We start from the raw sequence: 25,274 nt of genomic DNA on the forward strand, positions 1-25,274 counted from the left end.
TGTGTGACTGAGTTAACTATTTTGCATTTATTGTCATGGAGAAGGCTCATGCAATAAAATCTACTTGAAAATTAAAAACATGCATCAGGTTTTTGAGATTTTTCATTGACATTTTGCTGTAAATTTGCATGAGATTTGTATATAATCGTTAGAAAACAGAGAAGGTAATGTGAGCCATGGCTACACAGACTTGTAAAAACTGGATTTCACACTATAACTGCATAAGCAGTTTTTCCTCTGCGTAGAAACACATGTTGTTCATCATCATTTATGCTGGGAAGACAAGAAAGCCACTGAAGGTCGTGTGTCCATTCCAGTTGTCATACACTCTGCCGTTATCCCACAGCTCCATGTGCACCTTGTCACCAGCAGCCAACTGCAGGACAACGGAGTTACTGCCAATGTCCGAGCCATCAGCCGAAATGTTGTCATAGGTCGAAATTTGACGGACGCCGTTTTTCATCAGAATGGCCCCCGCTACGTGAGTGTTGTAGCCATAGGTGCTGAAGGTGAAGTAATACAGACCGTTCACCGGAGCTGTGAAGACTCCTGCCACAGAGTAAAGATGCAAGATTAGCTTCTTTGAGGGAAGTTATGTATTACTAATTAACATTTGTAAAGATCAATAAGCTCATGGAATCAATGACTGGAATATATGCTATGATGTTCCTGTAATGATTGTATATCTATCTATCTATACACTACATTGCACCCAACAATTGCATTTTTGAACTTTGATACATAGCTAACCCTCAGAACAAGCAGGCATTTTTTTTTTGCCTCAACTGCATTATTGTGTTTCATTGCATTACATAAATCCTGCACCTCTTTGGAGACAGAACAACAATCATAGCTACGAGAATGGGAGAACTCAGTAACGGAAAATTGTGATGTGGCAGCTTTAAACTCCAACCAGCACTAGAAAACACTAGACAGAGTCGAGCAGTTTCACAAATTCTTCTTCTTAGTTTGATCTTGTTTGAAATACCAGAAGCATGAGTGTGTGAGTGTTACAGCTTCAGGACATTTTGTGTCCACAGGGTTTCAACTTTAGAAAAACAGCAATTTTATCTCAAGCAACTACTACTGCTGAACAATTATGTGATTGTGATGAAGCAATTTAACGTGTCAAACCCCTAGCAATATGTTTAAAGTAAAATGAAAATGTCCTGTACCTGTATTGTGGTCATAACCACCAGTGTTTGAGAGGATCCTTTTGAAAACCAGAGTCTTGTCTGTGCAGGGTCCAGTGTAAATCTCCCCGGAGTTTGACAAACTGGCCGAGAACGCGATTGGAGGAGCATCTGTCAACAGACGGTTATATGGAGACGTCATAAAAGTTTTATTCAGGGTGATAACTCTCATTGACTTACATCTTTTATATATTAACCCTTTAAGCCCCAAGCCAATTTTCTAGGGTTAGGGGTTAGGGTGATTCATGAAGTTTGATGTTTAGTTGTTTATTTGAGTAGTGTTTGGGCTGTGTTTGGGTCATATAAACATGTTTTTTTTACACATTGTAGCCCAGCTTCTGTAGGTTAATTTGAAATAAAATATGACTATATTCTTTCATAATTAGTGCAGTAGTGGCTCTGTGGTTGTTCTGCATGTCTTAAGGGTTAGGGTTAAAAAAAAGCCCTTAAAATGGTTAAATATATAAGAATGAACCAAGTTTATAGCCAGAGTTTCTCCTGGTTTGAACATTGTAGGAAACATTTGGGATAACTGTAAGACTGCGACTCAACAAAATATATGAGAAATGTCTTGTCATTTTAGACATTTCAGAGCCAAAATGTTACATACTAAACCTTTAAATACTGTAAGTTTGATTATCTTACCTTTAGCGCTGCTCTGTTTCAGCTTATCAATCTCCTCCTCTGTGGCATTCAGTCTCGTTCTCAGGTCTGTACAAGTTTAAGACATTTTTTAAATGACAAAAATCCAAATGCTTCTCAAAATGTAGGGTTGGAATTTAGTTTTTTTTTTAAATCACTATCAGTCTTGTACCTTGATTCTCCTTGCTCAGTCTGTCCACTTCAGATTTCTGTCTCGTCAGCTCGTCCACGGTGGCGTTGAGCCTGGCCTCCAGAGCATCCACGTCGCCCTGCCATCCCTCAACATTTTTCAGTTTGTCCTCCAAGCTGTTTATGAATTCCACTTTAGCTCTCAGCCACTCTAAGGTATTCATGTAATCTCTCTGTACAAAGCCTGGCTCCCCAAACGAGAGTCCCAGGAGGGTCAGCAGAAGCAAAGCCCCGAATTCCATTTCCTCAGAGTTTGTAGCCTCTTGGATAGTTTCCTCGCGGTGTGTGGAGGCTGGGTCTTTACTCCGAGGCTTTATAATACACTACATCTGCTTTTGTTTAGGCCCTCGGGGAGTCCAGTTCTGGTCGTGTCCCAACAGGCCTGCGAGTGTGATTTCCTGGAACATATGAACAGGGAATGTGACATTCAAGGAGAAATGAGCAAAATGAGCTGTTACTACCTACAGTGGTCAGCAAGGCCACCAAGCATTTCATTCTTCATTCTACACCAAAAACTTACTCTAACCTGCTACAAGAACTTGGTTTTCTTAGCAACACAGCAGCCTGAGGACGGAAGCTGCTCTTTAGTCTATACTTTGTTTCACCATCGTCATACATAAGCTTACTGATCCTACACAGCCCAAACCAATGACGTCGTTGCTTTGCATCCTGATGGTGCTCAGCCTTGTTTCTCGCCATATGATGCTCTCCTGAAGTGGTTTTGATGAAGTATGTCTGTTAAAAACCTTCAGCTTGAACAGATACAGGAGGGGATCAGTCTAAAACAGTGTAGCTCAAACCTTTTCAGAGAGAATGTATGTGATATTTCTAGTGCCTGAATATCTTTGGTAAATAGACTCTGTGGGGGGATTTAGTGATGACCCTCTGATGTAAACATCTGATAATGGCGGCAGGGACGGTGAGAGAGGAGTGAGTGACGGGATGGTTTGAAAAATGAACTAAAGCCCTACGCGTGCAAAAGACAGTCCTCCCGAGTGCTTATTGTCCTACTTGGTCATTTCTGAGGGTTTAAAATTTGTGTTGATCGTCCGGTTCTCCCTCATCTTTGCAATTCGCACATTATAAAAAGGTGAAACTTGTTTACAGGCCCCTCAGAGACGACAGTAATACACTGTCTGATGTGAGCAGGGATGCAAAGTCGCATGCAAAGGAGTCACCGGGCCGTGGCCATTTGCATCGGCCGCGTCTCCTAGAAAAGATATTTCTACACAACTCATTTGCAACTGTAAATATGTTCTGAGGAAGGACAACGCTGAAAGAATGACGCTCTGTGTTAACAAGTGGCAGAAATGTTGATCCATTCATTTGTTTTCAACCAACAGTCTTGCAGTACGACACTAAAATGCAACGACTATAGCATCAGCTACCATTTTGTGTGCAACATCCATTTTTTTTTTTTTTTTTGTGTAATACACAATAATTATAATATTTTCCTCAGCGGGGGGGAAAGTTTCCTGGTCATGATAAAGATCTGCAGCCTGCGTTTTTTTTCAATATTCAAATGCCGACATCAGCAGGCGAGAGCAATAATAAAGTGTTGTGAGCCGTCTCTGTTGGCACAGAGGAAGCTGAGTGGAGAGGGAGAGACGTCAGACAAGGTGAGCTGAGACTCTGCTGTGTTATTTGACATTAACGTTAAAGGTGCAGTCTGTAGTTTCGGGGAAGGGATCGTAATCAGAAGAGAATGATGTTCCTTGACTAATTTATTTATGCCCAAACAAACTAAATAAGTAAACTGTTATCATGACTGAATAAACAAACTGATGTTAAAGGACAACACAATTTCATACTGTTTTACTCTATGTGGCGGACCCTGCCACCTTTCTAGCTGCAAAAGGGTGTTCTGGGCACACCGAGTTTGCATAATTACCTCATTTTTGATTCTGAGTTTGAATTTCTTCTCCAAAACTACGTACTGCCCCTTTAACATCTGTATAGGGTTCGATAGTTTAATCTTTTCATCCCAGTGCATGAATGAAATTAGCGTTTTCAGGCAACACTGAAAGTTATGCGACAGTTTGTTTGCATCTTAAAAAAATCTTTTTGGAGTAGGAATGTTGAAATATAGTTATCAAATACAGAAATAGTTCAAACTCCTGTTTTGGAACATAATGCAGTCAAATACGACCCCTGTTCAGTGACGTTGCCTCTACAGAGAATTGTTGTTTCATCAGTGGATTGTTTTTTAACTTGCTATCCAGATTTTATTACCCAATTAATGTGTCAGATCAAAACAGTGATTATTTTGATTATCCCCGATAGGGATCATGTCTCCGCCTCTGTCCGTATGTTGACTGACTGGTTGGTTTGTCAGCAGGATTACACAAAAACTACAGAACGCATTTCAACAAAACTCAGGCGGAGGGTGGGCGTCGGCCCAGAATAGACCCCAGCGACTCATTTGGTGGTGGCTGTGGACCCAACGTCCAGTCCGGCAACTTTTGTTCTTTAATTGACAATTTCTGTTTGCTAAGGCGAGTATAAAACAAAACTGATTACAGACGGATATCCACGGCTGATGTATTCGTAGAATGCATCACAGCAGATAATTCTAACAAAGTTCACCTTCCACTTTCCACACAACCTCTGTAATGACACAATATACTGTTGTGCTCACATTTTTGGGTATTTCAAACAAACAGTTTTTCATGATCCCCACATGTCCCCTGATCAAGATTTAAAGTTACTGATGTTCCATTGTGAAAATTTTTTTTTAAAAATGGGCAGAAGTTTTAACTCAGAATTTTTTAATTTACCATATTAATGAGATAATTAGTTTTCTTCAATTAGGGGAATAAACAAGCCACTTCTCAGAGGACAATAAAGTCGCCAGAACACTGTTGGAATCTAGAAAAGTGGCAGGATCTGTGTTACAGTTATAAGAGAAGGGTAGAAACACTTCATTGAATAAAAGCTGAATGAGACAAAGTAGCAAGAAAACCAAAGTATAAATCATTGAGAACAAGAGAAACAAAAAGACTAGAACATACCATGAGGACAAATGGAGAAACGCTAGAATAACACTGACAAGACAAGAGGGAGCACAAAGACAGTACAGACACACTGACGAGGGGATGAGGTGCAGGTGGAGTGAGGCAGCCGAGGACAGGTGAGGGAAATCACACAGGGGGAGGAGCTACACAAGAGGGCACGGTTTCAAAATAAAACGGGAGGTAACGGAACAACAGAGACCAGGATCGTGACAGTAAAAACGGTGTGACGCTGAACGACAAGAGTTTGAACGACATAAAGTCCAACATCTTCTGATTAAATTCCTCACCCTCAAAAACTACAGAGCGCTCCTTTAAAAAGTTCTTACAGCCGTGATTTTGGGGCCAGGAACTATAAAAACATCCAAGCGTGATGATTCACTGCAGGACTGTTGTACTGCTCTGATACTCTAAAGGTGATTCTGTTATTTTGTCCAGGTGCTCGGTGTGTCTTATCATTTGTATATCAGTCAAAATGACACATTTTAATGGATGAACAGCTGTTAAAAGTGCTTATACTATGATTTTACTCTCTAACGACTGATTCTCCTTTTCTTTTCAGGCCTGTTAACTGGACATACAACAGTTTCACCGTGTTTCCCTGCACCTGCTGAAACTCTTTGTGTTTTATTCACTCACACATCAGTTTCATCTCACAGAGCAAAGATGCAGTGGAGTCTGGTTCTGCTCACTCTGATGGGTAAGTGGATCTCATTTCCAGCACCGTGGTAGTAAAATACTCAGAGCCCAATTTGAATTACAGAAATGATGGTGTAAGTAGTGATAGATTTTGCTTTAATAAACAGATGCTTGTTGTGTCAGCGGCTCCAACACTGCAGTATCTTCATGCTGTTTTAGGTCAGTGCCTCTTCCTCGTGTGGCCCCTCCACGTCTACTACTTTATTGATGAGCGAATGACATGGAAGAATGCCCAGAGCTATTGCAGAAAAAACTACACTGATCTGGCCACAGTGTATGACATGAATGACACACAGAGACTCAGTGAGTCAGTGAGGACTGGGGAAGCCTGGATTGGGCTGCACATCAATGAAAGCCAAGAAAACATGGTGTGGCACTGGTCTCAGCCAGGGGTGGAGGTCACTGAATGCTTTTGGGATAACGATCAACCAAATAATCAACCAATTAATACCGAGAACTGTGTGATGATCAACAAAAATAATAAATGGCACGATGAAAAGTGCAGCGTCAGCCGTGCATTCATCTGCTATGACAGTGAGTATATGTAGCTAATAATCCACATTCAAACTTGATTCACTGTTTCACTTGTACAGTAAAACTTAAAAAAAAAATAGTATGTTAAAAGACGGAATGATAGGATGTATATTTCCTCAAGACATGTATGGTGATGCAAGCTGTTGTGTTCATTCCAGAGGAGCAATACAATGACACATACGTAATTCACCATGATAAGAAGAACTGGTCAGAGGCTCAGAGGCACTGCAGAGAAAAGCACACTGACCTGGTCAGTGGACTCGTTCAGTTGCAAGACAATAATCTCATGAGTGAGATACAGAAATTTGAGGTCGACTTCTGGTGGATCGGCCTGTTCAGAGACAGCTGGAGGTGGTCAGATGGGAGTAATGCCTCTTTCAGAAACTGGAAGTCATTTAAAGATGACAACAGTAAGAAATGTGCTGTGACTCTGCTGCCAAGTCAAAAATGGGAATCTCGTGCTTGTGATCAGAAAAGACCCTTCTTCTGCTATAGAGGTGAGTTTAACAAGTGTATTTTATTCTTTTCATGCATTATTTCCCTCAATGGTGGATTTATTTATTCAACCAAATGTTTATGAGAGAGTGAATATCAGGTGGCAGCTGTGTTTTTGTTGCTGTTGTCTATTTCATCAGAAGTGATCGTTCTCGTTTTGTAATGACGTCCCAATCTCCAGAGTAAATATGGGCAATTTACTTTTCTACAGACCGCAGATCCGTTGAACATTTGACCTCGTTGCAACTTCACGTTTCACGAACATTCACAAAGACACAGCAGTCTTGTCAAACATATCCGCTTTTGTTGCCGCGAACACGGATGGAAATTGTCCCAGTAATATCTCGTGCTCACACACTTCAACATGTTGAGATGCCATTGTGACCAGTGGGCTCCTGTTCACCACAAATTTGCATAAAACATCAGATATGAACATTTTATTTTAAACACTGGCTGTAATTTAACGGTTTGATCGATTAATGTCCTTATCCTGTTTGTGTTAGGATGGAGGACTGCCCAAATCAAAAACCAACCATCATTAATCATTCATCATTAATTCATAATTCAGTGCACGTATATAAATCAATAAATGAAGGAAGGCATTAGATAATTTACTAAATATGACATAAACTGATGTTTCTGCTTGAATTTTCTTTTATGGAAAAAAAGCAGGTGGAAAAATTCAGAAATAAATGTAAAAATCAATAACTGAAATGGAAAATTAAACAGGAAAGTAAGTAATTCTTATCGTACATATAAACTCATTCAGTATTATTTTTGGAAAATAATTCATTTATTTGTTAAGCCATTTATTCATTCCTTTATTAATTTTTGATTTTGGCAGTTTCAATTCCATATATCCTACTGGAGACGTATTTTAAAGTATTACTGGATCCTAGTTTTCTAAACAGTTAAGTTAATAATGCTGCTTCTGTGATCTGTGTTTGTCTACCACGACACAGGAGAAAACATGATCCTCATCAACGAGCCAAAGACATGGGAGGAAGCCCAGAGGTATTGCAGAGAAAACTACACTGATCTGGCCACAGTGTATGACATGAATGACACACAGAGACTCAGTGAGTCAGTGAATACAGATAAAGCCTGGATTGGGCTGTACAGCGTCCCAGGAAAAGACAACAGGGTGTGGCACTGGTCTCAGCCAGGGGTGGAGGTCACTTGGAAAGAGTTTTGGGCTGTCAGTCAACCAAATGATCGCGGTGGTAGTCAGAACTGTGTGGCGATGGATCGCAATGGATGGAATGACCGCAAATGCTGTCGCGACTTTGCATTCATCTGCTATGATGGTGAGTATATGTAGCTAATAATCCACATTGAAACTTTATTCACTGTTTCACTTGTACAGTAAAAAAAAAAAAAAAAGTATGTTATAAGAGGGAATGACTTGATAGGATGCATATTTCCCCAAGACATGTATGGTGATGCAAGTTGTTGTGTTCATTCCAGAGGAGCAATACAATGACACATACGTAATTCACCATGATAAGAAGAACTGGTCAGAGGCTCAGAGGCACTGCAGAGAAAATCACACTGACCTGGTCAGTGGACTCGATCAGTTATTAGACAAAAATTTCAGAAGTAAGATACAGAATCACGGGAACAGCTTCCACTGGATCGGCCTGTTCAGAGACAGCTGGAGGTGGTCAGATGGGAGAAATGCCTCTTTCAGAAACTGGAAGTCATTTAAAGATGACGACAGTAAGAAATGTGCTGTGACTCTGCTGCCAAGTCAAAAATGGGAATCTTGTGCTTGTAATCAGAAAAGACCCTTCTTCTGCTACAGAGGTGAGTTTAACAAGGTTGTATTATTCTTATTCATCCATTATTTCCTTCAGTGGTGGATTCATTTATTTCAACCAAATGTTTATGAGAGTGTGAATATCAGGTGGCAGCTGTGTTTTTGTTGTTGTTGTCTATTTCATAAGAAGTGATCATTCTGATTCTTTTTATGACGTCCCAAAATATCAGAAATTCACTTTTCTGCAGACCGCAGATACGTTCAACATTCAACCTCGTTTTCAAGACTTGTGAAAATATCCTCTTTTGTTGCCACGAACACGGATGGAAAATGTCCCAGTAATATCTCGTGGTTACACACTTCAACATGTTGCGATGCCATCGTGACCAGTGGGCTCCTGTTCACCACAAATTTGCATAAATGTCAAATATTAACATTTTATTTTAAACATCGTCTGTAATATTACACTTTCATTGATTTATGTTGTTATCCTGTTTCTGTTAATAGGACTGAAAGAGCTAAAATCAGAAATCAACCATCACTCATCATTACTGCATCATTAAATGCACCTAAATAAATCAATAAATGAATAAATGAAGGAAGGCATTGGATCATTTGCAAAATGTGACATAAGCTGATATTTCTGCTTGAATTTTGTTTTAAACTTTTGTGGAAAAAAGTAGGCAGAAAAATTTAGAAGGAGACAAACTCAGAAATAAATGTAAAAATCAATAACTGAAATGGAAAATTAAACAGGAAAGTAAGTCATTATTATCAGGCTTAAATATTTTCACTATTATTTTTGGAAAACTTTTTTATTAATTCCTTTATTTGTTTTCAACATCTTTTTTTTTTTTTTTTTTTTTTTTTTTAAATCCATACTGGATCGTAGTTTTCTGAACAGTAAAGTGAATAATGCTGCCTCTGTGATCTGTGTTTGTCGTCCACGATACAGAAGAAAACATGATCCTCATCAAAAAGAGCAAAACGTGGGGAGAAGCCTCAGACTACTGCATACAGCATCACCGTGGCCTGGTGTCCATCACTGACCCCTCCCAGCAGAGATGGGCAGCAGAGAAAGCCAAGGAGGCCAACACTGACTACGTCTGGCTGGGACTGCGCTACACCTGCGTTCTGGATTTGTGGTTCTGGGTCAATGACGAGCTGCTCTGCTATAAGAACTGGGCCTCAGGTGAAGAGCCTGTTGAGGGCTGTGATAGGGCTGTGGCCATGAGCAGAGGAGGTGGAAACAAGTGGCACACAAAGAATGACACTGAGAGCTTTAATTTCATCTGTGCTTTACGCTGAGTTACGGCGTACACAACACTAACAGCGTGTACCGTCTGTTATTCATTAAAGGGGCTCTATGTGACAATTTGAACGTTTTGTTTATGGTCGTATGAGGGAGGATTGTAACGTAGTGTGAAAAGTGAGACCTCCTCCGTCTCTCTGTTGCCTATACGAGCCTGTGGTCGACTTGATAAAGTTGTTTAATGTCGCTGGACCGTGAATTTCTTTGTGAAGGACAGAATTTCCGTGGCTGTCTATAGGATGCGACTCTATGCACGTTCTCGAGCCCGTCGTCTGAGTGAGCAACAGTGGCTGATGTTAGTTCAGAAGTGGTTCCACAGAGCTCTTTTAACAAATTTGGTACAGATCATGGTACATTTGTAACACTAAACCAGTAGTGTGAATCTTTTACCAACCTTGTAATTTTCTTTGGAGTAATAATTATGAAGTGTGGATCTTTTATTGTCCTTTAATTTCTTTGGTATAATAATCAGGAAGTGTGGATCTTTTATTGTCCTTTAATTTCTTTGGTATACTAATTATGAAGTGTGGATCTTTTATAAACCCTCATGCAACTGATAAAAACAAAAAAAACTAAAACTAAAACTCAGACTGCATTTTGTACATAAATTGCCGTAAAAATACTTTAATATTGTTTTCACCTTTCACTTGGGTTCATGTTCCATCCAACATCAGTCCCGATAATAACTAACAAATGTTCATTACATTTTGAGGATTTTAACCCTTGAGGCCACTGTTTTACAAAAGAAGATAAAAAAAAGAATAGATAATAATAATAATAATAATAATAATAATAATAATAATAATGTTATTTTTCTAAGGGAACTGGCATGTATTTGACCAGATAATACAGTTAATTACTGTATTTAGTGTAAAACTATAAAAACCTACGCAGAACTCATCCAGGACCACAGACTGAGAGACTGATTGTTGAAATTTAAAAGACAAAAATAACAACACACATTTTGCCAAAATGTATGCAATATGCAGTCATACAGTTGAAATGATCCAACAAAGCCCTTTAAAAAGCATTAAATGCATCAACAGTTGCACGAGGGTCAATCCTTTGATTTCATTTATTTTTTGTATATTAAATCAGCTAAATGTAACTTCCTGGGAGACACAGTTGACTGCTGAGTCTCCTCCCCAGGTTGTCAGATACTGGTGTTTTGGGTTGGCTTTAATGTATGTTTATGAGGATAAATATGAAAACACAATGTACGCTATATTGTTTGTGGTGAAAATGTTCTACTTTTTGGTCCAGATCTGGTGACGGTTACATTACGTAAAAACCCGTTTTTGACATGATTCCATTTTTATACTGACTGATTCTCTCTGAATAAACCGTTGAACCACGATGTCGGCCTCTCTTTCACTGACTTGACTGAAACGCAACATTGAAATAGCTTATTTAACAGTGAGGAACATAGACTGCCCTTCAAAGAGAAACATCTTCATTAAAAAAAAAAAGTTCATTCAAAAATAAATAAATAAACTTTATGAATCTTTGAAATTCAGCAACATGGTGATTTGACATGATTTCTCCATTGGTGGGATTTTCAAATGCAGCTAACAAACGAGGACTGCGTTTGACGTCACCTACAGACTGAAATTGGTGTTTTAAAGGTCAACAGGCAGCTCCTCAAAAAGGGTTGAAACCTTTAGTAGATAGTCTGGTAGAGTGACACCTATCCACACTTGCCCAAGGACACTTCAACATGCAGACCAGCGGAAATGAACCAGCAGCCTTCCGATAACAAGACACTGGCTCTACTCTCTGAACCACAGCCGCCCCGATCTGTCCCTGCCACCCAAAGATCCTTTAGTCCGATCTTTGAACTCAGCCTTCATGACCACAACTTGCACAGTCGTAATTCTATCATGTTCACGAAATCTGTCCACAGACATAATATCACTTGGCAGAATACTCAAAGCTGCTCCTGTGGTACTTCCTGCTACAGCGGGTGCCAAATACAAATATGGACCAGGGGTGTAAAGAAAGAGGCCCTCCTCTCAGCACCCGTTACAGCCTCCATTGTGTGTTTTGCAAATGTTTATGCCCTGACATCTTTGTTTACCGCCTCTCCCAACTCTCGCCTACTGAACAACAAGTCCTTGTTGGCGAAGGACAGTCATAAAGATCTGAGTCCTTGAAATTTTAATATTAAAAACAGAATGAATATAGAGTTGTATGCCGTCTCCATCAGCACAGAAGGGGAAGTCAGAGTGAGGAGAGCAGGAGGCAGCAGAGGTGAGTTCACACTGTTCACTCGTTTTATCTTGTTGTGTGATGTCGGGTATTGAACATTACAATGCCACTAACAATGGTAGAGAACAACATTTGTTCATTAATAAAACTTAATATTCAATATTCTGTTTTTGTTCAATCTGCTCCAGAGGGGTGTTTTGAATTAATCAGTAGATATAATTTGTTGTCAGCTGTTTTCACTGTATCTGTAAAATATACGGAGCCTGAAGTGTGCCAGTTAAATAATTACAGACATTTAAATGCGATAAATCATTACAAAATTAACATTTTTTTTAAATATAGTGAAAAAATAAATTGAACACAATTGTGAATATAACTCAAAGTGATGAAAATGACAAAAAATGTGCAGATTAATACATAATGTTAATATGGATAATAGGAACAGTCAGAGCCACACAAATAACAGAAGAGCCATTACATGTTATCTAAAGTAATGTTTAAATTGTTATTTGTATATTCTGTGGTTCTGTCGCTCTGAGGCATCTATCGCTCATCTTTCTCTCCCTGAGGTCTCATCCGATTTGACTTCCTATAAAAAGTTTTTATTCATGTCTGAGGAATCGAGGGTCTGAGGACAAAGGCTGTCATCCGCTTCAAAAACAAACGTTAAGCCCTCTGAGGAAAACTGTAATGTGTGATTTCAGGCAATATTAAATAATAGAAATAAAAAAACCTATTTCCATATTTTATGTTTAAAGCAAATTAATAATTGATGATTCCATTTATCTGCCTACTATATTCAGTCTCTCAGGGTTTCGTCTCCTGCTTTAGTGTTCACAGTTTCCTGTCCGAACAGCTTTAATCAAACAACGTTCCACCTGAGAATTAACATAAGTCCCGCCCACAGTGCAGCAGCAGGAGCTCTGATTGGCCAGCTGCTGTGTGTCGGCAGGACTGTGACTGATGAGGCGGCACGCTGCTCACATGTCTTCAGTTAAGCACTTTCATGTGAAATGTGTTCAAATACGTCATGAAAACACTCTTAGAAACTCTCTTCAGCTCCCTGAGTGCTGACATGAAGTATTTACAGCAGGGTTACACTATACTGTACAGCTGTTTCTGTTATTTTGTCCACGCCCGGTGCACTGAACCACTGTTGTGTCTGCTTTGATTATGATTTGCATGTTGACCTTTATGTTCCTGTGTGTTATTAGACTGCAGCACAGAGCTTGAGTGAGAGCAGCTCTACAGTTAGTTCAGCCTGAGCAGACAGTAAGTGATGTGTGTTTACTCACATTCACAGCAGCTGCTAAAATCTTTGTGTTTCATTCACTTCACACTCACACATCAGTTTCATCTCACAGAGCAAAGATGCAGTGGAGCCTGTTTCTGCTCCTTCTGATGGGTAAGTGCATCAGTATACTACTGCAGTACTTCTACTGCAGTACACACCCGAAAACACAACTGAAGAGCTGGAACTGCAGTTTAAGTGTTTATTCTCACTGACAAGCTGTTTCAGGCTCTTCAAGCCTTTGTGTAAAAATCATAAAGATGTTTCATTCATCGTCACTGCAGTGTTTTCTCTGGTTTTAGGTCAGTGTTCCCTCTTCACATGTCAACTCTATAAATACCACTTCATTAATAAGAACAAGAGCTGGTATGAAGCCCAGGAGTACTGTAGACAGAAGTATACAGACCTGGCCTCAGTGTATAGACAGACAGACATCAACACACTGCAAACTGCCAACAAACAAGACAAAGAAGCCTGGATTGGACTGTACAATGAAACTGTAACAAACAAAACTGACTGGGAGTGGCGCTGGTCTCAGGCAGAGGTGAAGTACACTGAAAATCAGACAAACTGGAAAAATGGAGAACCCAATAATGCACCAGGTAGTGAGTACTGTGTGGTCATGAGCACTGACATGAACAAATGGGTGGATATCTCTTGTACGTCGCCACACCATCGATTTATCTGCTATGATGGTAAGAATATATTGTATTTATTTGTACATTCTGATTTCATCCCTGTGTAACAGTTGCACTATATGTTGATGTATCTTTTTTAAAAAAAAAGAAAATTTAACACTAAGTGACTATCTGGGTCATCAGGGTTAGAAATTATTCCCAAATCACAAGTATTAAACCTTAATTTCAATAAAGATTGGACAATATATTAATGAGCTTTAGAAGTTGGTAGTGTCTTTATATTTACTGTAGAGAAATAAGTGTGAATGAATCCAGATGTGTATTTCCTAAAATGTCTAACTCTTCTTTGAAATGATTCACCTTTATATGTATACAGTAGCTTATTCTAAGATATTTTCATTTGTTTCTAGAATCTCTCTGAATTACACTGAAATCAAGATAATTAAATGTGTTCTCTTAACGCAGCAGAGTATTACCTGTAAACATGTTCCTCTGTTTGCTCCACAGCAAATACTACATCTGACCAATTCTATGTGATTGAAGAAGAGGAGACCTGGCTACAGGCCCGAAAGTACTGCAGAGAGAATCACACAGACCTGGTCAGTGGAAAAACACAGCTGGAAGACCAAGAACTAACCGGGAAGCTTCAGGACAAGACAAGAGATTATTGGATCGGCCTGTTCAGAGTCACCTGGAGGTGGTCTGATGGGAGAAGTTCCTTTGTCAGACCCTGGAACCAAATCTATTCTGACAGTCAGCCAGACAACAAATGTGCTAAGCTGGATAAAGAAGGCAGATGGAGGACTGACAACTGTAACTCAACAAAACCTTTCTTCTGCTACAACGGTGAGTTTTCCACAGTTTGGTCAGCAGGAATATCACCAGAGACAGTCAGAGGAGATGTCTGAACTCACATTTGTGTGTTTGTGTGTGTTTTAATTTCCCTGACAGACAAAGTGATCCTGGTCAAAGAGAACAAGACCTGGGAGGAGGCCATCAATCACTGCAGAGAGAAGTACAACGACCTGATCTCCATCACTGACGCTGAGCAGCAGAGCTGGGTCCAAGAGATAGCCAAGAACGCCTCCAGTTCCCACGTCTGGCTGGGACTGCGCTTCACCTGCATTCTGGAAGCCTGGTTCTGGGTCACCAACGAGAGGGTCGACTACAAGAACTGGGCCTCAAGCGTAAAGATGGACGACTGCGACATGTCTGGAGCCATGGAGACAGGAGGAGAACACAAGTGGTACAAAGAGGACGATATGAGGGAGTTTAATTTCCTCTGCTCTAAGTTTTGAAGCCTCCCTGTTTTCTGATGGTGTATTTCTCCTAAACAAGCTGACGTTGTGTGTGTTCTCTGGGTTTATTCAGCGTGAGACAAAGTTAGAATCTAATGCTTGAAAATCTGAAGTTATGATATAAAAATGCTTTGATGTTTCTAAAATGTGAGTGACTCTCTTGACTGCTGGATGCCAAACATGACAGCTGACAACAAACAGTGACTGTTTGTTTTTCCATGATGATTATTTTTCTCTCCAAGTGTGGATATTTTAGCATCATTATATCATTTTTATCATTAGTAAAATATATCAAAGTTGTGTTTTTACTTCCATCTGTGTGGTATAATCATGGTTGAATATGTTATTTTTAATTGCTGATAGTTTAGTTAAGATGTGGTAGATGATGGTTATGATATGTAAAATCATATTTCTGTCACAATCTCATTTTCATGTAAACATTTAATTTGATTCAGTTATTCTAAATAAAGTGTTAAACCGTGGAGAGCTCCTCTTTTCCACACTGAAACTGTTGTTTTGTCCATGTGAGCCGCTGCTGCAGAGAGCTGGCTTCACTTCCTGACAGGTATGTGTCTCCCCCTGCTGGCTGCATGAAGAACAGTGGAGGAGAAAGCACTCACATACTGTACTTTACTTAAGTTAAAGTTCCACTAAAGCTTCTAAAAATATTGCATTACAAGTAAACGTCCTGTATTCAAATTCAGCTTTTGCACAGTGGTTTTACCAGATAAATGCACTTTCAGGACCTAAAAAATAAAAGGTCCACATGCTGTAGGAAAACAAGTATATTGTTTTTAATCTGAAATTACGAGCCAAAACTGGTTCCCTGGTGTTTTTAGATTTTAACTGTCACTTTGCGATATTAAGTAATATCTGTATCATCACTTCCATTTAATATGATAGCCTATATGTGTTTGTTATTAGTTTTCTTTGTTTCATGTGTTCAAATAACTGCTTGTTCTGATGCTAAACAAAAGGTGGCGGGTCTGTGACATTTGCCAGTGTTTAACATTTCCATAAGTGATTTCTAATTTGGTGGTGATAATGCAAAACACTGTTATCACTAAAAAGACTTCTTAAAGAAAACCATTAAAGTAGAACTCAAAAAAAAAAAAAAACACTGAAAACATCCTTGAGTTTAAAATTGGTTTCATTAAAATTGCTGCATGTTTAACTCGAGACAAAAGTGATTTTTCAGACAAGATTCAATAGGTGTCATTCTTAAAGGTGCACTTTGTAGTTTTGGCTCATGTTTTTATGCGTCCACCCGTACAGTCGAATTTGTTGCACAACTTTATGATTTATGAAGGGTCGATAAGAGGAGGAGATAAAGTGCCTCACCGAAGCAGTTGTTAATCCTTCCAATGAAGTGCTCAGGCAGGTTTGACTGGCATATGATCATCATGGCTGACGTGAGCTCTTTGCTTCCTTATGAACCAGTCTCCACTTATACCAATGAGCTTTTGTTTTTAGTCTCCATCCTCATTCCATCTTGACACAACTTTTTTTTCCCTTTATCTTATATCACTCATTCCTTTCGACCGCAGACATGATGTGAAACACGTCCTGCTCACTGATTTCCTTTTACATAAAAACCTTAGTCGTGACTCTCTCAGTGTAACATTAACATTGTAATTATGAGACTAGACACTCTCTTAAGTTATGTAATATAAGATGATTTAAGCCATTATCGGCCTACATTGTACTATACTGTGCACTCCTTCCACACAACTAAATGACTGTTATTCATATGCCTCGAAGTAAACAAAAATGTGCAGCAATTTCATGTTTTACTGTTCCTCGTTAGTGTCAAACTTTAAAATCACTGATTTACTTCACCCAAGAAGAGTAATTTTTCAGCTCCTATACTATTAAATTACCTGACCACATTTACAGTCATGGAAATGCAAGTGCACCAAGCAAACACTCACCTTTTTAAGATATTCATCCAACGGCAATCTAATGAAGCAAAGTAACATTAGATAACTTGCGAAGCCACGTTACACTAGTTTGCCGACCATCCATAGATGCTAATATAACTTTCACAACAGACTAACTGATGTTTTTAGGTGCATGATAAAGTTTGAAGTCGTCTATCCAGTGGCCTTCATTTTGATTCTGCAGATCTTGCATTATGCAAGTCATTTTTTGGGGCCTTGTGTGAAGCCAAAGGTGATGGCAAACGGCGCAGCGGCTGCCAGCCTGTTGCTATGGTGTTATACTGAGCTGTGTCCTCCTCATCTGTGGCTGTGTGATTCTGGACCGGGTATGAAGGTCAGCTTGCGTCTTAGATCTTGAGTTCGAGTCGAGACTCAAGTCTTTGTGTAGCACAAACTCGAGTCCCCATCTCTGGCATGAGGTAGGACCTGAGAATGCATCGATTGATGACAGATCAGATGGAGTAACATGAGGAACCCTAACTTCTGTTTTGCAGATGCAAAAACAGATATCATTGCCTTTTAAACCTTTCACAGTCGTTGTCAGAGGGGTAAGTATACACCTGACAGGAACATTTTCTACTTTGTCTACTGATCATCTGAGTGACAAGGGAAATTCCCTAAATTACATTTCATGCGAGAAACCTCTGTCTGCATCCGTGTTGTGACGAATGAGCTGCCCGTGTGGGATAAATAGAGCTGCTCAGCCAGTTCATGCACAGTAGCTCTAATTTTACAGATGGGTGTTGAAGTTAAGAACCTATCCTATCTGTAAAAATGGCTGCCAAGACGATTTTCCTTCTTGCTTTGTTAGGAGTTGCATCTTCCAAACTCCCACATAAACGGACATGTGACCCAGAACCAAGAAAGGACAGACCGACTCTGTGCTCAAATTACGGAAATATATTATACCTTGATAAACGCCAGGCAATAATCGAAAAGAATCAAAGCATGCTGGAACAAAGGATTAGTGCACTGGAAGGTAAGGCCAAGAAGATTGCACGTCTGGAAACCTTAGTGACTGACCTTTCAAGTGCACTTGGGGATCTTGAAAGGATGAAGACACAGACCGAGACGGAATTCCAAAACACAAAGACACAGCTAAAGAAACACAAGGAGGACATCGCCAGCCTGAAGAGGGAGGTTCGAGATCTGGTCGAACACAGGGAGAGAGTCGGGGGAAACTTCAGTGAGATTGAAAAGAAGCTTGATGCCACCGAGAAGCAGTTGAGGGACAAGACAGCCAAGCTGGAAAATCTGGAGACTGAAACTGAAGGTGCGTTCAATGACACACAGAGACTCCTGAGTCTATATAAGAATGAACTTTCCAACCTGACCACGACGGCCCAGAGGCTTGAAGTCAAAGTCGAAGCCCGACTGGATTCCACGAGGACGGAATTTGATGCCAAACTGAAGGAGGTACAAAACAAAAATGAAGGTAATTTCAAAATCAGTATCAATCTAATCTTATGATGTCTGTGTTGATCTCTACCAGTGCATGTGTGTGATTTTCTTTTTTTGTTTCAAGCTTTCAGCACAAAACTGAATGAGCAAAGTGCTAAAGTTGATGAATTTAAGGAGGAATCTGACAGAAAGTTGAGGAGTATTGACACACAGCTGAAAACACAAAAAACCACAGTGGACATGCAGAAGGCTGACATCGACTCCCTGAAGAGCAGCACTGCAGGTACATGTTAAGATTACCATTCAAGCTTAATATTTAAATGACTGTTCCTGTTGGAGACTGTCCCTCAGTTAATACTTTAATAAATGTTTGGCTGTTTAGGCGCCGGTGTTGCTGCTTTTCTTTTATCATAACAGTGGAATGATTTTGAAAAATGTACCATTTTTAAAATGACCCGTCTCTGTTGATAGGTATCAAAACCAGACTGGGGTCAGCTGAGGGAAAACTTGCTGAACAAAATACACTCAAAGAAGCACTGAACAGGCTTACAGCAGACGGTAAGGGCAGAGAAAGAATATCTACTTGACATTCCCAGATGCTACACTGTACACACACAAACTCTAAAATTAACCACAATGTTTTTCTTTATCTTCTTTAGCTAATGCCAAGGTGGCATTTTCTGCTACTATAATCGAATCTACTCATGTGTTCACTGGACCTGGCAGCAGTCACAGAAAAACTCTGATTTTCAACAGAGTTTTGACAAATATTGGCAAAGCTTACAACTCTAAAACAGGTATGTTCTACATACTGACCCTCCAGAAAACTGACCAATGACAGAGACAAATCTAATAAAAAAAAAATTTAAAAATCAACCTACCATTTTTTTTTCCCCCTCATTTACGTCTTTTGCAGGCATCTTCACTGCTCCACGGAAAGGGGTTTACCACTTCTCATTCATGACTTTTGGATACAGCGGCTACACTTCAGGAGCCATCCTGGTGAAGAACGGCCATTACCAAGTGAGCACATGGGAGTTCAAAGGGCCAGACGCGAGCGACACCACCAGCAACGCAGTCATTCTGGAGCTGAGTGTCGGAGACTGTGTCAGCATCATCCTGTGGCAAGGTGGAAAAGTACATTCAAGTGTCTTCAGTGGGTTCCTTGTCTTCCCAACATCCTAGAATTCTGGGCGATGTTTTTAATTCAGGACACATTATATTTGCCTTGTTTAGTTAGTCATCTTAGCAATGTTTCATGTCAAGTGTAAAAAATCCTCTTAAAATACCTTGGTGAAATAACCAGGCTTATCACAGTCAGTAATAAAAATAGAAACTGTCAGTGCTCTCCCTGAAGAAGAAAGGCTGCTCATTACATGATTTAAGTGAAATTGATTTTTTATTTCTTCTTTTTTTAAATGTTATTTCTTATCATATGATGATTTAAAGGCTATTCTTTAGGGTGGTTGATGATGTGTGTTTTAGAGAGGGTGAGATATGTGACCACAATGTAATCTTGTTTCTAAAATTATACTCTTTTAAATAAATGTCTTTAAACCACTACAATGGTGTTTTTTGGGGGATTTGTGCTTGGATGTACATTGGGCAAATAAACAACAACAAATAATCAGAAATATATACTGTTTGTTAAAAAAAAAAACAACAACTGAGCAATAAACCTACAAAGTCAAAACAATCTGTAAGGTTTATTTTTGTAACAGGAAGTCAATAGATTATATTAAACTTATATTGCCATATACATTAGTAAATATTTAAATGTGTCACACTGCAATACGAAAAAGACATGCAGAGATTCATTTAAATGGCATACTATTGATAAATGATTTAAAAGTAATTTAATTGTTAATATATTGTTACTAGTATTTGGTGAGTAATTTTGATCTTACGCTTTAGTGTCTGGTATCTATAAAGAATATCTATAGTTTAAAACACATCTCTGACTTTTAGCTGAACTACGTGTGCTAATTGTAAATTAAGTGCTTGTTTGTTTTTAAAAAAAATATCATCTTGATCAGTCAGTTTTTAAAGTCTTAAGTGCTGGGGCAACCGGAGCAGACAGGCCCGTATGTCAGTAACAGCCCCCGGCAGTCTGCCCATGTTTTCCCATCGCTGTGTGCTGGGATCGAAACGGTGGACCAGCCCGGACTCGCTGTAATCTTCCTGGCAGTATCCCCCCAGTACATAGAGCTTTCCCTCCAGGACAGCTGAGGCTGCGCCCACATGAGGCACAGACAGCGATGTGAAAGCAGTCCAGGCGTCGGCCACGGGATCATACGCCTCACAGGTTTGCTGGTCAGTGTAAAACTTCCTCAGGTTACACACACCGCCAGCGACGTAAAGACGGCCACGCAGGTGCTCCATGCAGTGCTGGGCTCGGTCATGGGTCATGTCTGCCAGGTAGGTTGTTCCTCTCTCTGGATGGTACAGGAACAAGGAAACCAGACACTCATATTTACAGTTGAAACCACCAGAGATGAAGATTCCTCCATCTGCGACAGTGACTGCATATCCACTCAGAGCCTGGTCCAGGGACTGGACGAAACTGGGAAAAATGAAACAATGTGTTAGACAGGAATGTAGGGAAGGGGTAAAACAAAGTGATATCTCATGGTGACTGTGCTGGAATAAGCATGAGGATGTAGTATGCAATTAGATCTTTTCTGGGCACGTCCAACTGGGAGCTGCTGGAAAGGAAATAGCCTGTTTATTCTGCTACCACCATTGCCAAACCCTAGATAATCATACGTTAATGACTAGATGGATAGATGGTTTATCACTTTTTTGTTTCTCCATCCAAGCACTTCTGCATTATTTTACATAACAGAGAGAAAAACACCACTCATCTTACCTCCACGAGTCAGTGTCTGGGTTGTACATCTCAACACTGTCTATGTTGGTGTTAATCTCCTTGTCTCCACCAATGGCATAAAGACGCTCCTTGTGTACCACCACTGAGAAGTTACTTCTAAACTCCTGCATGTCAGCCAGCCTCTTCCAGGTGTTCTGCACAGGGTCAAAACTGGCACGTGGGCAGTTGAGGTAAAGGCAAGATGGAAGAGGTGAGAGCTGGGCATCTTTGTGACGATCTGGGTTACTGAAAGTGAGAAGAGATACTTACCTGTAGGCAGATTTCATTATGTCATCCTTGGTGTAGAAGTAGCATCCTCCAACCACATACAACTTTCCTCCCATTGCTGCTACCCCATGCCTGAACTTCAGCTTGTCTGGCATCTCACCCAACCTCCTCCACTCAATGTCCTTCACTAACCCTGTACCACTGCGTAAGGAGTTTGCAAACCACAATTCCCTGCTTGCGATGCGCCGACCCGCATCCGGGTTCATCTGGTCTCCCCCGACCAGAACCAGAGCCTCTTTGGGATGCCGGACCCGGCACTGATCCTGAGATTGTGGAGGGCTGAAAGCAAATTCCTTGAGCGCTGAACCATAGAGTTCCACCTCATTGTTTCCGAAGCACTCCATGCGCAGATTAATGGCCCTGACCTCTCTGAACTCTCGAAAGGTCATGAGGGGGAACCGGACTCCAGTCATCAACATGCCAGCCTGCCCCAATCTCTCCTCAGGATCAGCCTCAACCCAGGAGGATACAGCTCGAAATACAGCCAACTCTGAGGGAACGCACAGACCATCACAGTGGAGGATGTCCAGAAGCTTCTCTGCTGGTAAGTCTTGAAACTTTGCAGTGGCTGACACCTCCCAGAAGTTCCTCAGTACAAAGTCATTAGCTTCCTCAAAGAGTTCTGACATCCCATAGGCTTCCGCAAAAGATGCCACATCCAAGCATGAGCTTGCTTCCATTTCCTGTCTCATGAAGTCAAGGCACAGTGAGAGGGCAGGCTGGAACTGAAGCTGGAGAGCCGTGCAGGTGATCTCAAAAACACAGTCCCAGCTAAGCGGAAGGGAACCACTGTAAGAGCTGCTAATCAGGGCCTCCAACTCAGAAGCTAAAATGAAGGGAAGGGTGACACAGGTCTGATGGGATTCCCTCATACCGCAGGTGAACATGCCACGGAAGTAGTCACTGCTCGCCGCCAGGATAACTCTGTGGACTGGAGACAAACAAAAGAAGAGTTCAGTTTTTTGACTACTAACAAAGAATCATCGACAAACACAAAAAGATAAGGTCGGACAAGATTGCACTCATAGGAAGACATAATGTCTACTAACCATGGAATGAAGCACCGTCCACATCCAGAATCACATCACACCCCACTCTGTCTTCCCACAGATGTTTAATGGACTGAAGAGTAATCTTCAGCTGTTCTTGAGAAGGGATCTTTAACGCCTCCTTCTCAGGACTTCCAACTTCCTTTACTCTCTCCTCTTTGTTGCAGAGATCCAGCAATCTAGGGACCCCCAGTGCTTGAGCTGCAGCCTTAATCAAGGCCATGCTGTCTTTGTTTAAAGACAACACAGCTCCAGTGTAGGCAAACTCCACAACTGCCTGCAGCCCGACATGATCAACGTCAGGACCCAGAGTCACTGACCTCCTTCCAACTTTTACATCCTTATCGTTGTTCGATCTTTTTCCACTTTCATCCCTCAGTTTCTCTTGAATAAAGGAGCTGACAGCAGCTAGGACAGGGGAGTGGACATGAAAACTGCTCTCACTGTTAGTGGTTAGCGTCATGTCTGTGAGAAGAGACGAATCCAAGAATTCCCTCAAGGCCGAGAACACTTCTTCAGGGTAGGTTTCACTGCTGTATGTGTGGACAAGTCCTTCATCTCCAAACGCCTCCTCGCTCATTTGCTCCCCAAATTCCTCCTGGCTTTTACCTCTCACCCTGACCTCTGACCCCTCGTTCTTACCCCTTGCACTCAACAGCCCCATCCTGGAGTCATTGTAAGCCACGATCCTCTTCAGCTCGCGGTTGTCCTGTTCTATTCCCTCCTCTCCGCCGTCTTCTATCACTCTTCTCCGCCTCTCCTTCTCTCGCCTCCAACGCTCTTCCCATTCCAATGGCAGGTAACGCCTGGTGAACTCCATGACAGCGGCTAGGCTTAACCTCACAGTCTTTTCTTGAAGAATTTACTAGTTTTTGTCATATTTACTTAACAAATCGCTCTTTCCCCCTCAAATCCCCCCCTCTGTTTCTCTCTCTGACTTGTTTTCACTACATAAATGTGCAGCTATTCTCAGCTACTGGGTCAGAGAGATTAGGTTACAACTGGATCATGGCCCACACTTTAGTGTTTGTCAAGGAAAGAAGGTCAGCTGTAGTATTACCTCCATTTCCCCCTGAAAACAAGTTAAATTTGATTCATTTTCTAGAAATCAAAAGTTATTCATGTCAGTATTGGGGAATAACACATGTTCACCTGTTTTTCCAAGATAACAAGATAATTCATCATGAGAAAAAAAACTGTATGAGGATTCAAAAGAGTGGACCATTACAAACACTGTGGGGTGTTTTTTTGGCATTTCAAAGTAAACCATTTGAACTTTTTTTTAATGCCCATTGATAATGAGTAATCTTTGACCTGACATTTACAGCCTAAACCAGTTTCTACACTTGTCAAGAAGCCAAGTATGCATGCTGACATGCCACTTCTGATCTGATAAACAATCAGCTCTCTGAAATACCGTAAAAGGTAATTCCCTTTGTTTTTCTTCTGATAAGGGATTTATTTTACCTCGTTATCTCAGGTAAATAACTTTTTTCCCCATTATAATGACATAATAAAACAATGATTTTGAAAAAAATCATTGGGCTGAAATAAAAGTTTCAACTCATGACCATTTTGGAGGGCACATAAAAAGCATTTTCAGTTTTTTGTTTGTTTGTCATATAATGTATTGCCTGGTACTGAAAGTACACAAAACAGGAGACTTAGAAAAAAAAACAAAATGAGTCAAGAGAAGAGTAGTAAGTAAAAACTGAACAAAGTGCAAAGAAAAAAGGCAAAGTTCAAATCACAAGAGAAACACGAAATCAAAAACCAAACATACCAACAGGGGAGACACAGGGGGAGAGACTGGAGGGACGCTAGGGCAGAACATCATGAAGACACAAACAGAGGCTGATGGAAGACAGAACGAACTGACAAGGAGTGCAGGGAGAACAAAGACTACATACACAGACACACTAATGAGGGGATCAGGAACAGGTGAGTCGAGTGAGGAGGGAAGAGAACAGGTGAGGTAACGACGGGAAAAACACAGAGAGGGAGGAACACACAGGAGGAACTGAAAAAGAGGAAACACACAAGGGCATAATGTCAAAACACAACACAAGACACAGAATCACGACAAAGATGCCAAGTATGCATGCTGGCATGCCACCGCTGCTCAGATAGACAGTCAGCTCTCAGAAATATTGTGAAAGGAAATTCCCTCTCGCTTTCTTGTTTTTCCATGATAATTACATAATAAAACAATGGCTGTCACTGGAAAATGGTAATAGAAATTTCACCCTATGATTGTTGTGGAGGGCACGTAAAAAGCATTTTTTTCCTTGTAACTGATTCATTGTTGTTTGATGCAGGTAATTTTACAGCATCAGTCTTTGTATTTCACCTTCACTTCCCTCTGGCAGTTTGTACACAAATGGAAACCTGGTTGTGTTACAGTATGATGCAGATTCATAATCACTCCTCATCATCTGGATCTAACAGCACTGTCTTG

General features: G+C 40.5%; 5 protein-coding genes across 10 annotated transcripts; 3 read left to right on the plus strand and 2 right to left on the minus strand.

Moving 5' to 3' along the window:
- Window positions 1-8: 8 nt before the first annotated feature.
- Window positions 9-5,173, minus strand: LOC119027202 (cerebellin-3-like). The gene is made up of 5 exons (XM_037112171.1): window positions 5,036-5,173; window positions 2,008-2,422; window positions 1,839-1,904; window positions 1,176-1,304; window positions 9-549 (listed from the first exon to the last, which is right to left on the minus strand). The coding sequence occupies exons 2-5, from the start codon at window positions 2,264-2,266 to the stop codon at window positions 269-271; spliced, it is 735 nt and encodes a 244-aa protein (XP_036968066.1). The 5' UTR covers window positions 2,267-2,422; window positions 5,036-5,173; the 3' UTR covers window positions 9-268.
- LOC119027175 (C-type mannose receptor 2-like) lies at window positions 3,615-11,184 on the plus strand. 3 transcript variants are annotated; one of them, XM_037112127.1, is made up of 7 exons: window positions 3,615-3,643; window positions 5,598-5,735; window positions 5,894-6,268; window positions 6,427-6,765; window positions 7,726-8,070; window positions 8,231-8,569; window positions 9,478-11,184. In XM_037112127.1, exons 2-7 carry the CDS (start codon window positions 5,702-5,704, stop codon window positions 9,828-9,830), a joined length of 1,785 nt encoding a protein of 594 aa, XP_036968022.1. In that variant the 5' UTR covers window positions 3,615-3,643; window positions 5,598-5,701; the 3' UTR covers window positions 9,831-11,184. The 3 variants fall into 3 exon arrangements, with proteins under 3 accessions (XP_036968022.1, XP_036968023.1, XP_036968021.1); XM_037112128.1 differs by lacking the exon at window positions 3,615-3,643 and adding an exon at window positions 5,275-5,451; XM_037112126.1 differs by lacking the exon at window positions 3,615-3,643 and having other exon boundaries at window positions 5,602-5,735; window positions 5,842-6,268.
- Window positions 11,185-12,048: 864 nt separating this feature from the next.
- Window positions 12,049-15,840, plus strand: LOC119027188 (macrophage mannose receptor 1-like). 3 transcript variants are annotated; one of them, XM_037112148.1, is made up of 6 exons: window positions 12,049-12,084; window positions 13,257-13,314; window positions 13,394-13,447; window positions 13,636-14,028; window positions 14,479-14,817; window positions 14,923-15,840. In XM_037112148.1, the coding sequence occupies exons 3-6, from the start codon at window positions 13,414-13,416 to the stop codon at window positions 15,267-15,269; spliced, it is 1,113 nt and encodes a 370-aa protein (XP_036968043.1). In that variant the 5' UTR covers window positions 12,049-12,084; window positions 13,257-13,314; window positions 13,394-13,413; the 3' UTR covers window positions 15,270-15,840. The 3 variants fall into 3 exon arrangements, with proteins under 3 accessions (XP_036968043.1, XP_036968042.1, XP_036968044.1); XM_037112147.1 differs by having other exon boundaries at window positions 12,056-13,314; window positions 13,407-13,447; XM_037112149.1 differs by lacking the exon at window positions 13,636-14,028 and having other exon boundaries at window positions 12,056-13,314; window positions 13,407-13,447.
- A 2,143-nt stretch (window positions 15,841-17,983) lies between these two features.
- LOC119027185 (ELKS/Rab6-interacting/CAST family member 1-like) lies at window positions 17,984-20,631 on the plus strand. The gene is made up of 5 exons (XM_037112142.1): window positions 17,984-18,644; window positions 18,735-18,893; window positions 19,082-19,168; window positions 19,270-19,407; window positions 19,527-20,631. The coding sequence occupies exons 1-5, from the start codon at window positions 17,984-17,986 to the stop codon at window positions 19,793-19,795; spliced, it is 1,314 nt and encodes a 437-aa protein (XP_036968037.1). The 3' UTR covers window positions 19,796-20,631.
- Window positions 20,302-24,722, minus strand: si:ch211-63p21.8 (kelch-like protein 33). 2 transcript variants are annotated; one of them, XM_037112106.1, is made up of 5 exons: window positions 24,600-24,722; window positions 22,817-23,888; window positions 21,750-22,698; window positions 21,480-21,650; window positions 20,302-21,173 (listed from the first exon to the last, which is right to left on the minus strand). In XM_037112106.1, the coding sequence occupies exons 2-5, from the start codon at window positions 23,634-23,636 to the stop codon at window positions 20,654-20,656; spliced, it is 2,460 nt and encodes an 819-aa protein (XP_036968001.1). In that variant the 5' UTR covers window positions 23,637-23,888; window positions 24,600-24,722; the 3' UTR covers window positions 20,302-20,653. The 2 variants fall into 2 exon arrangements, with proteins under 2 accessions (XP_036968001.1, XP_036968000.1); XM_037112105.1 differs by having other exon boundaries at window positions 22,817-23,630; window positions 24,600-24,702.
- Between the last annotated feature and the right edge of the window lie 552 nt (window positions 24,723-25,274).

This window comes from Acanthopagrus latus, chromosome 10 (assembly GCF_904848185.1).
Source record: "Acanthopagrus latus isolate v.2019 chromosome 10, fAcaLat1.1, whole genome shotgun sequence".
Taxonomy (NCBI): domain Eukaryota; kingdom Metazoa; phylum Chordata; class Actinopteri; order Spariformes; family Sparidae; genus Acanthopagrus; species Acanthopagrus latus.

Coding starts and splice junctions, on each gene's coding strand:
- LOC119027185 (XM_037112142.1), top strand. CDS start 17,984: ATGGCTGCCAAGACGATTTTCCTTCTTGCTTTGTTAGGAGTTGCATCT. Junction 18,894..19,081: donor CCTGAAGAGCAGCACTGCAG/GTACATGTTAAG, acceptor CTCTGTTGATAG/GTATCAAAACCAGACTGGGG. Junction 19,169..19,269: donor GAACAGGCTTACAGCAGACG/GTAAGGGCAGAG, acceptor TATCTTCTTTAG/CTAATGCCAAGGTGGCATTT.
- si:ch211-63p21.8 (XM_037112105.1), bottom strand. CDS start 24,653: ATGATGTTCTGCCCTAGCGTCCCTCCAGTCTCTCCCCCTGTGTCTCCC. Junction 23,631..24,599: donor CCCCTGTGTCTCCCCTGTTG/GTATGTTTGGTT, acceptor GCTGTCATGGAG/TTCACCAGGCGTTACCTGCC. Junction 21,651..21,749: donor ATAATGAAATCTGCCTACAG/GTAAGTATCTCT, acceptor CCCACGTGCCAG/TTTTGACCCTGTGCAGAACA.
- LOC119027175 (XM_037112126.1), top strand. CDS start 5,842: ATGCTTGTTGTGTCAGCGGCTCCAACACTGCAGTATCTTCATGCTGTT. Junction 8,071..8,230: donor TGCATTCATCTGCTATGATG/GTGAGTATATGT, acceptor TGTTCATTCCAG/AGGAGCAATACAATGACACA. Junction 8,570..9,477: donor ACCCTTCTTCTGCTACAGAG/GTGAGTTTAACA, acceptor TCCACGATACAG/AAGAAAACATGATCCTCATC.
- LOC119027202 (XM_037112171.1), bottom strand. CDS start 2,266: ATGGAATTCGGGGCTTTGCTTCTGCTGACCCTCCTGGGACTCTCGTTT. Junction 1,305..1,838: donor GAAACAGAGCAGCGCTAAAG/GTAAGATAATCA, acceptor GTCTGTTGACAG/ATGCTCCTCCAATCGCGTTC. Junction 550..1,175: donor TGGTTATGACCACAATACAG/GTACAGGACATT, acceptor ACTCTGTGGCAG/GAGTCTTCACAGCTCCGGTG.
- LOC119027188 (XM_037112148.1), top strand. CDS start 13,414: ATGCAGTGGAGCCTGTTTCTGCTCCTTCTGATGG. Junction 14,029..14,478: donor TCGATTTATCTGCTATGATG/GTAAGAATATAT, acceptor TTTGCTCCACAG/CAAATACTACATCTGACCAA. Junction 14,818..14,922: donor ACCTTTCTTCTGCTACAACG/GTGAGTTTTCCA, acceptor TTTCCCTGACAG/ACAAAGTGATCCTGGTCAAA.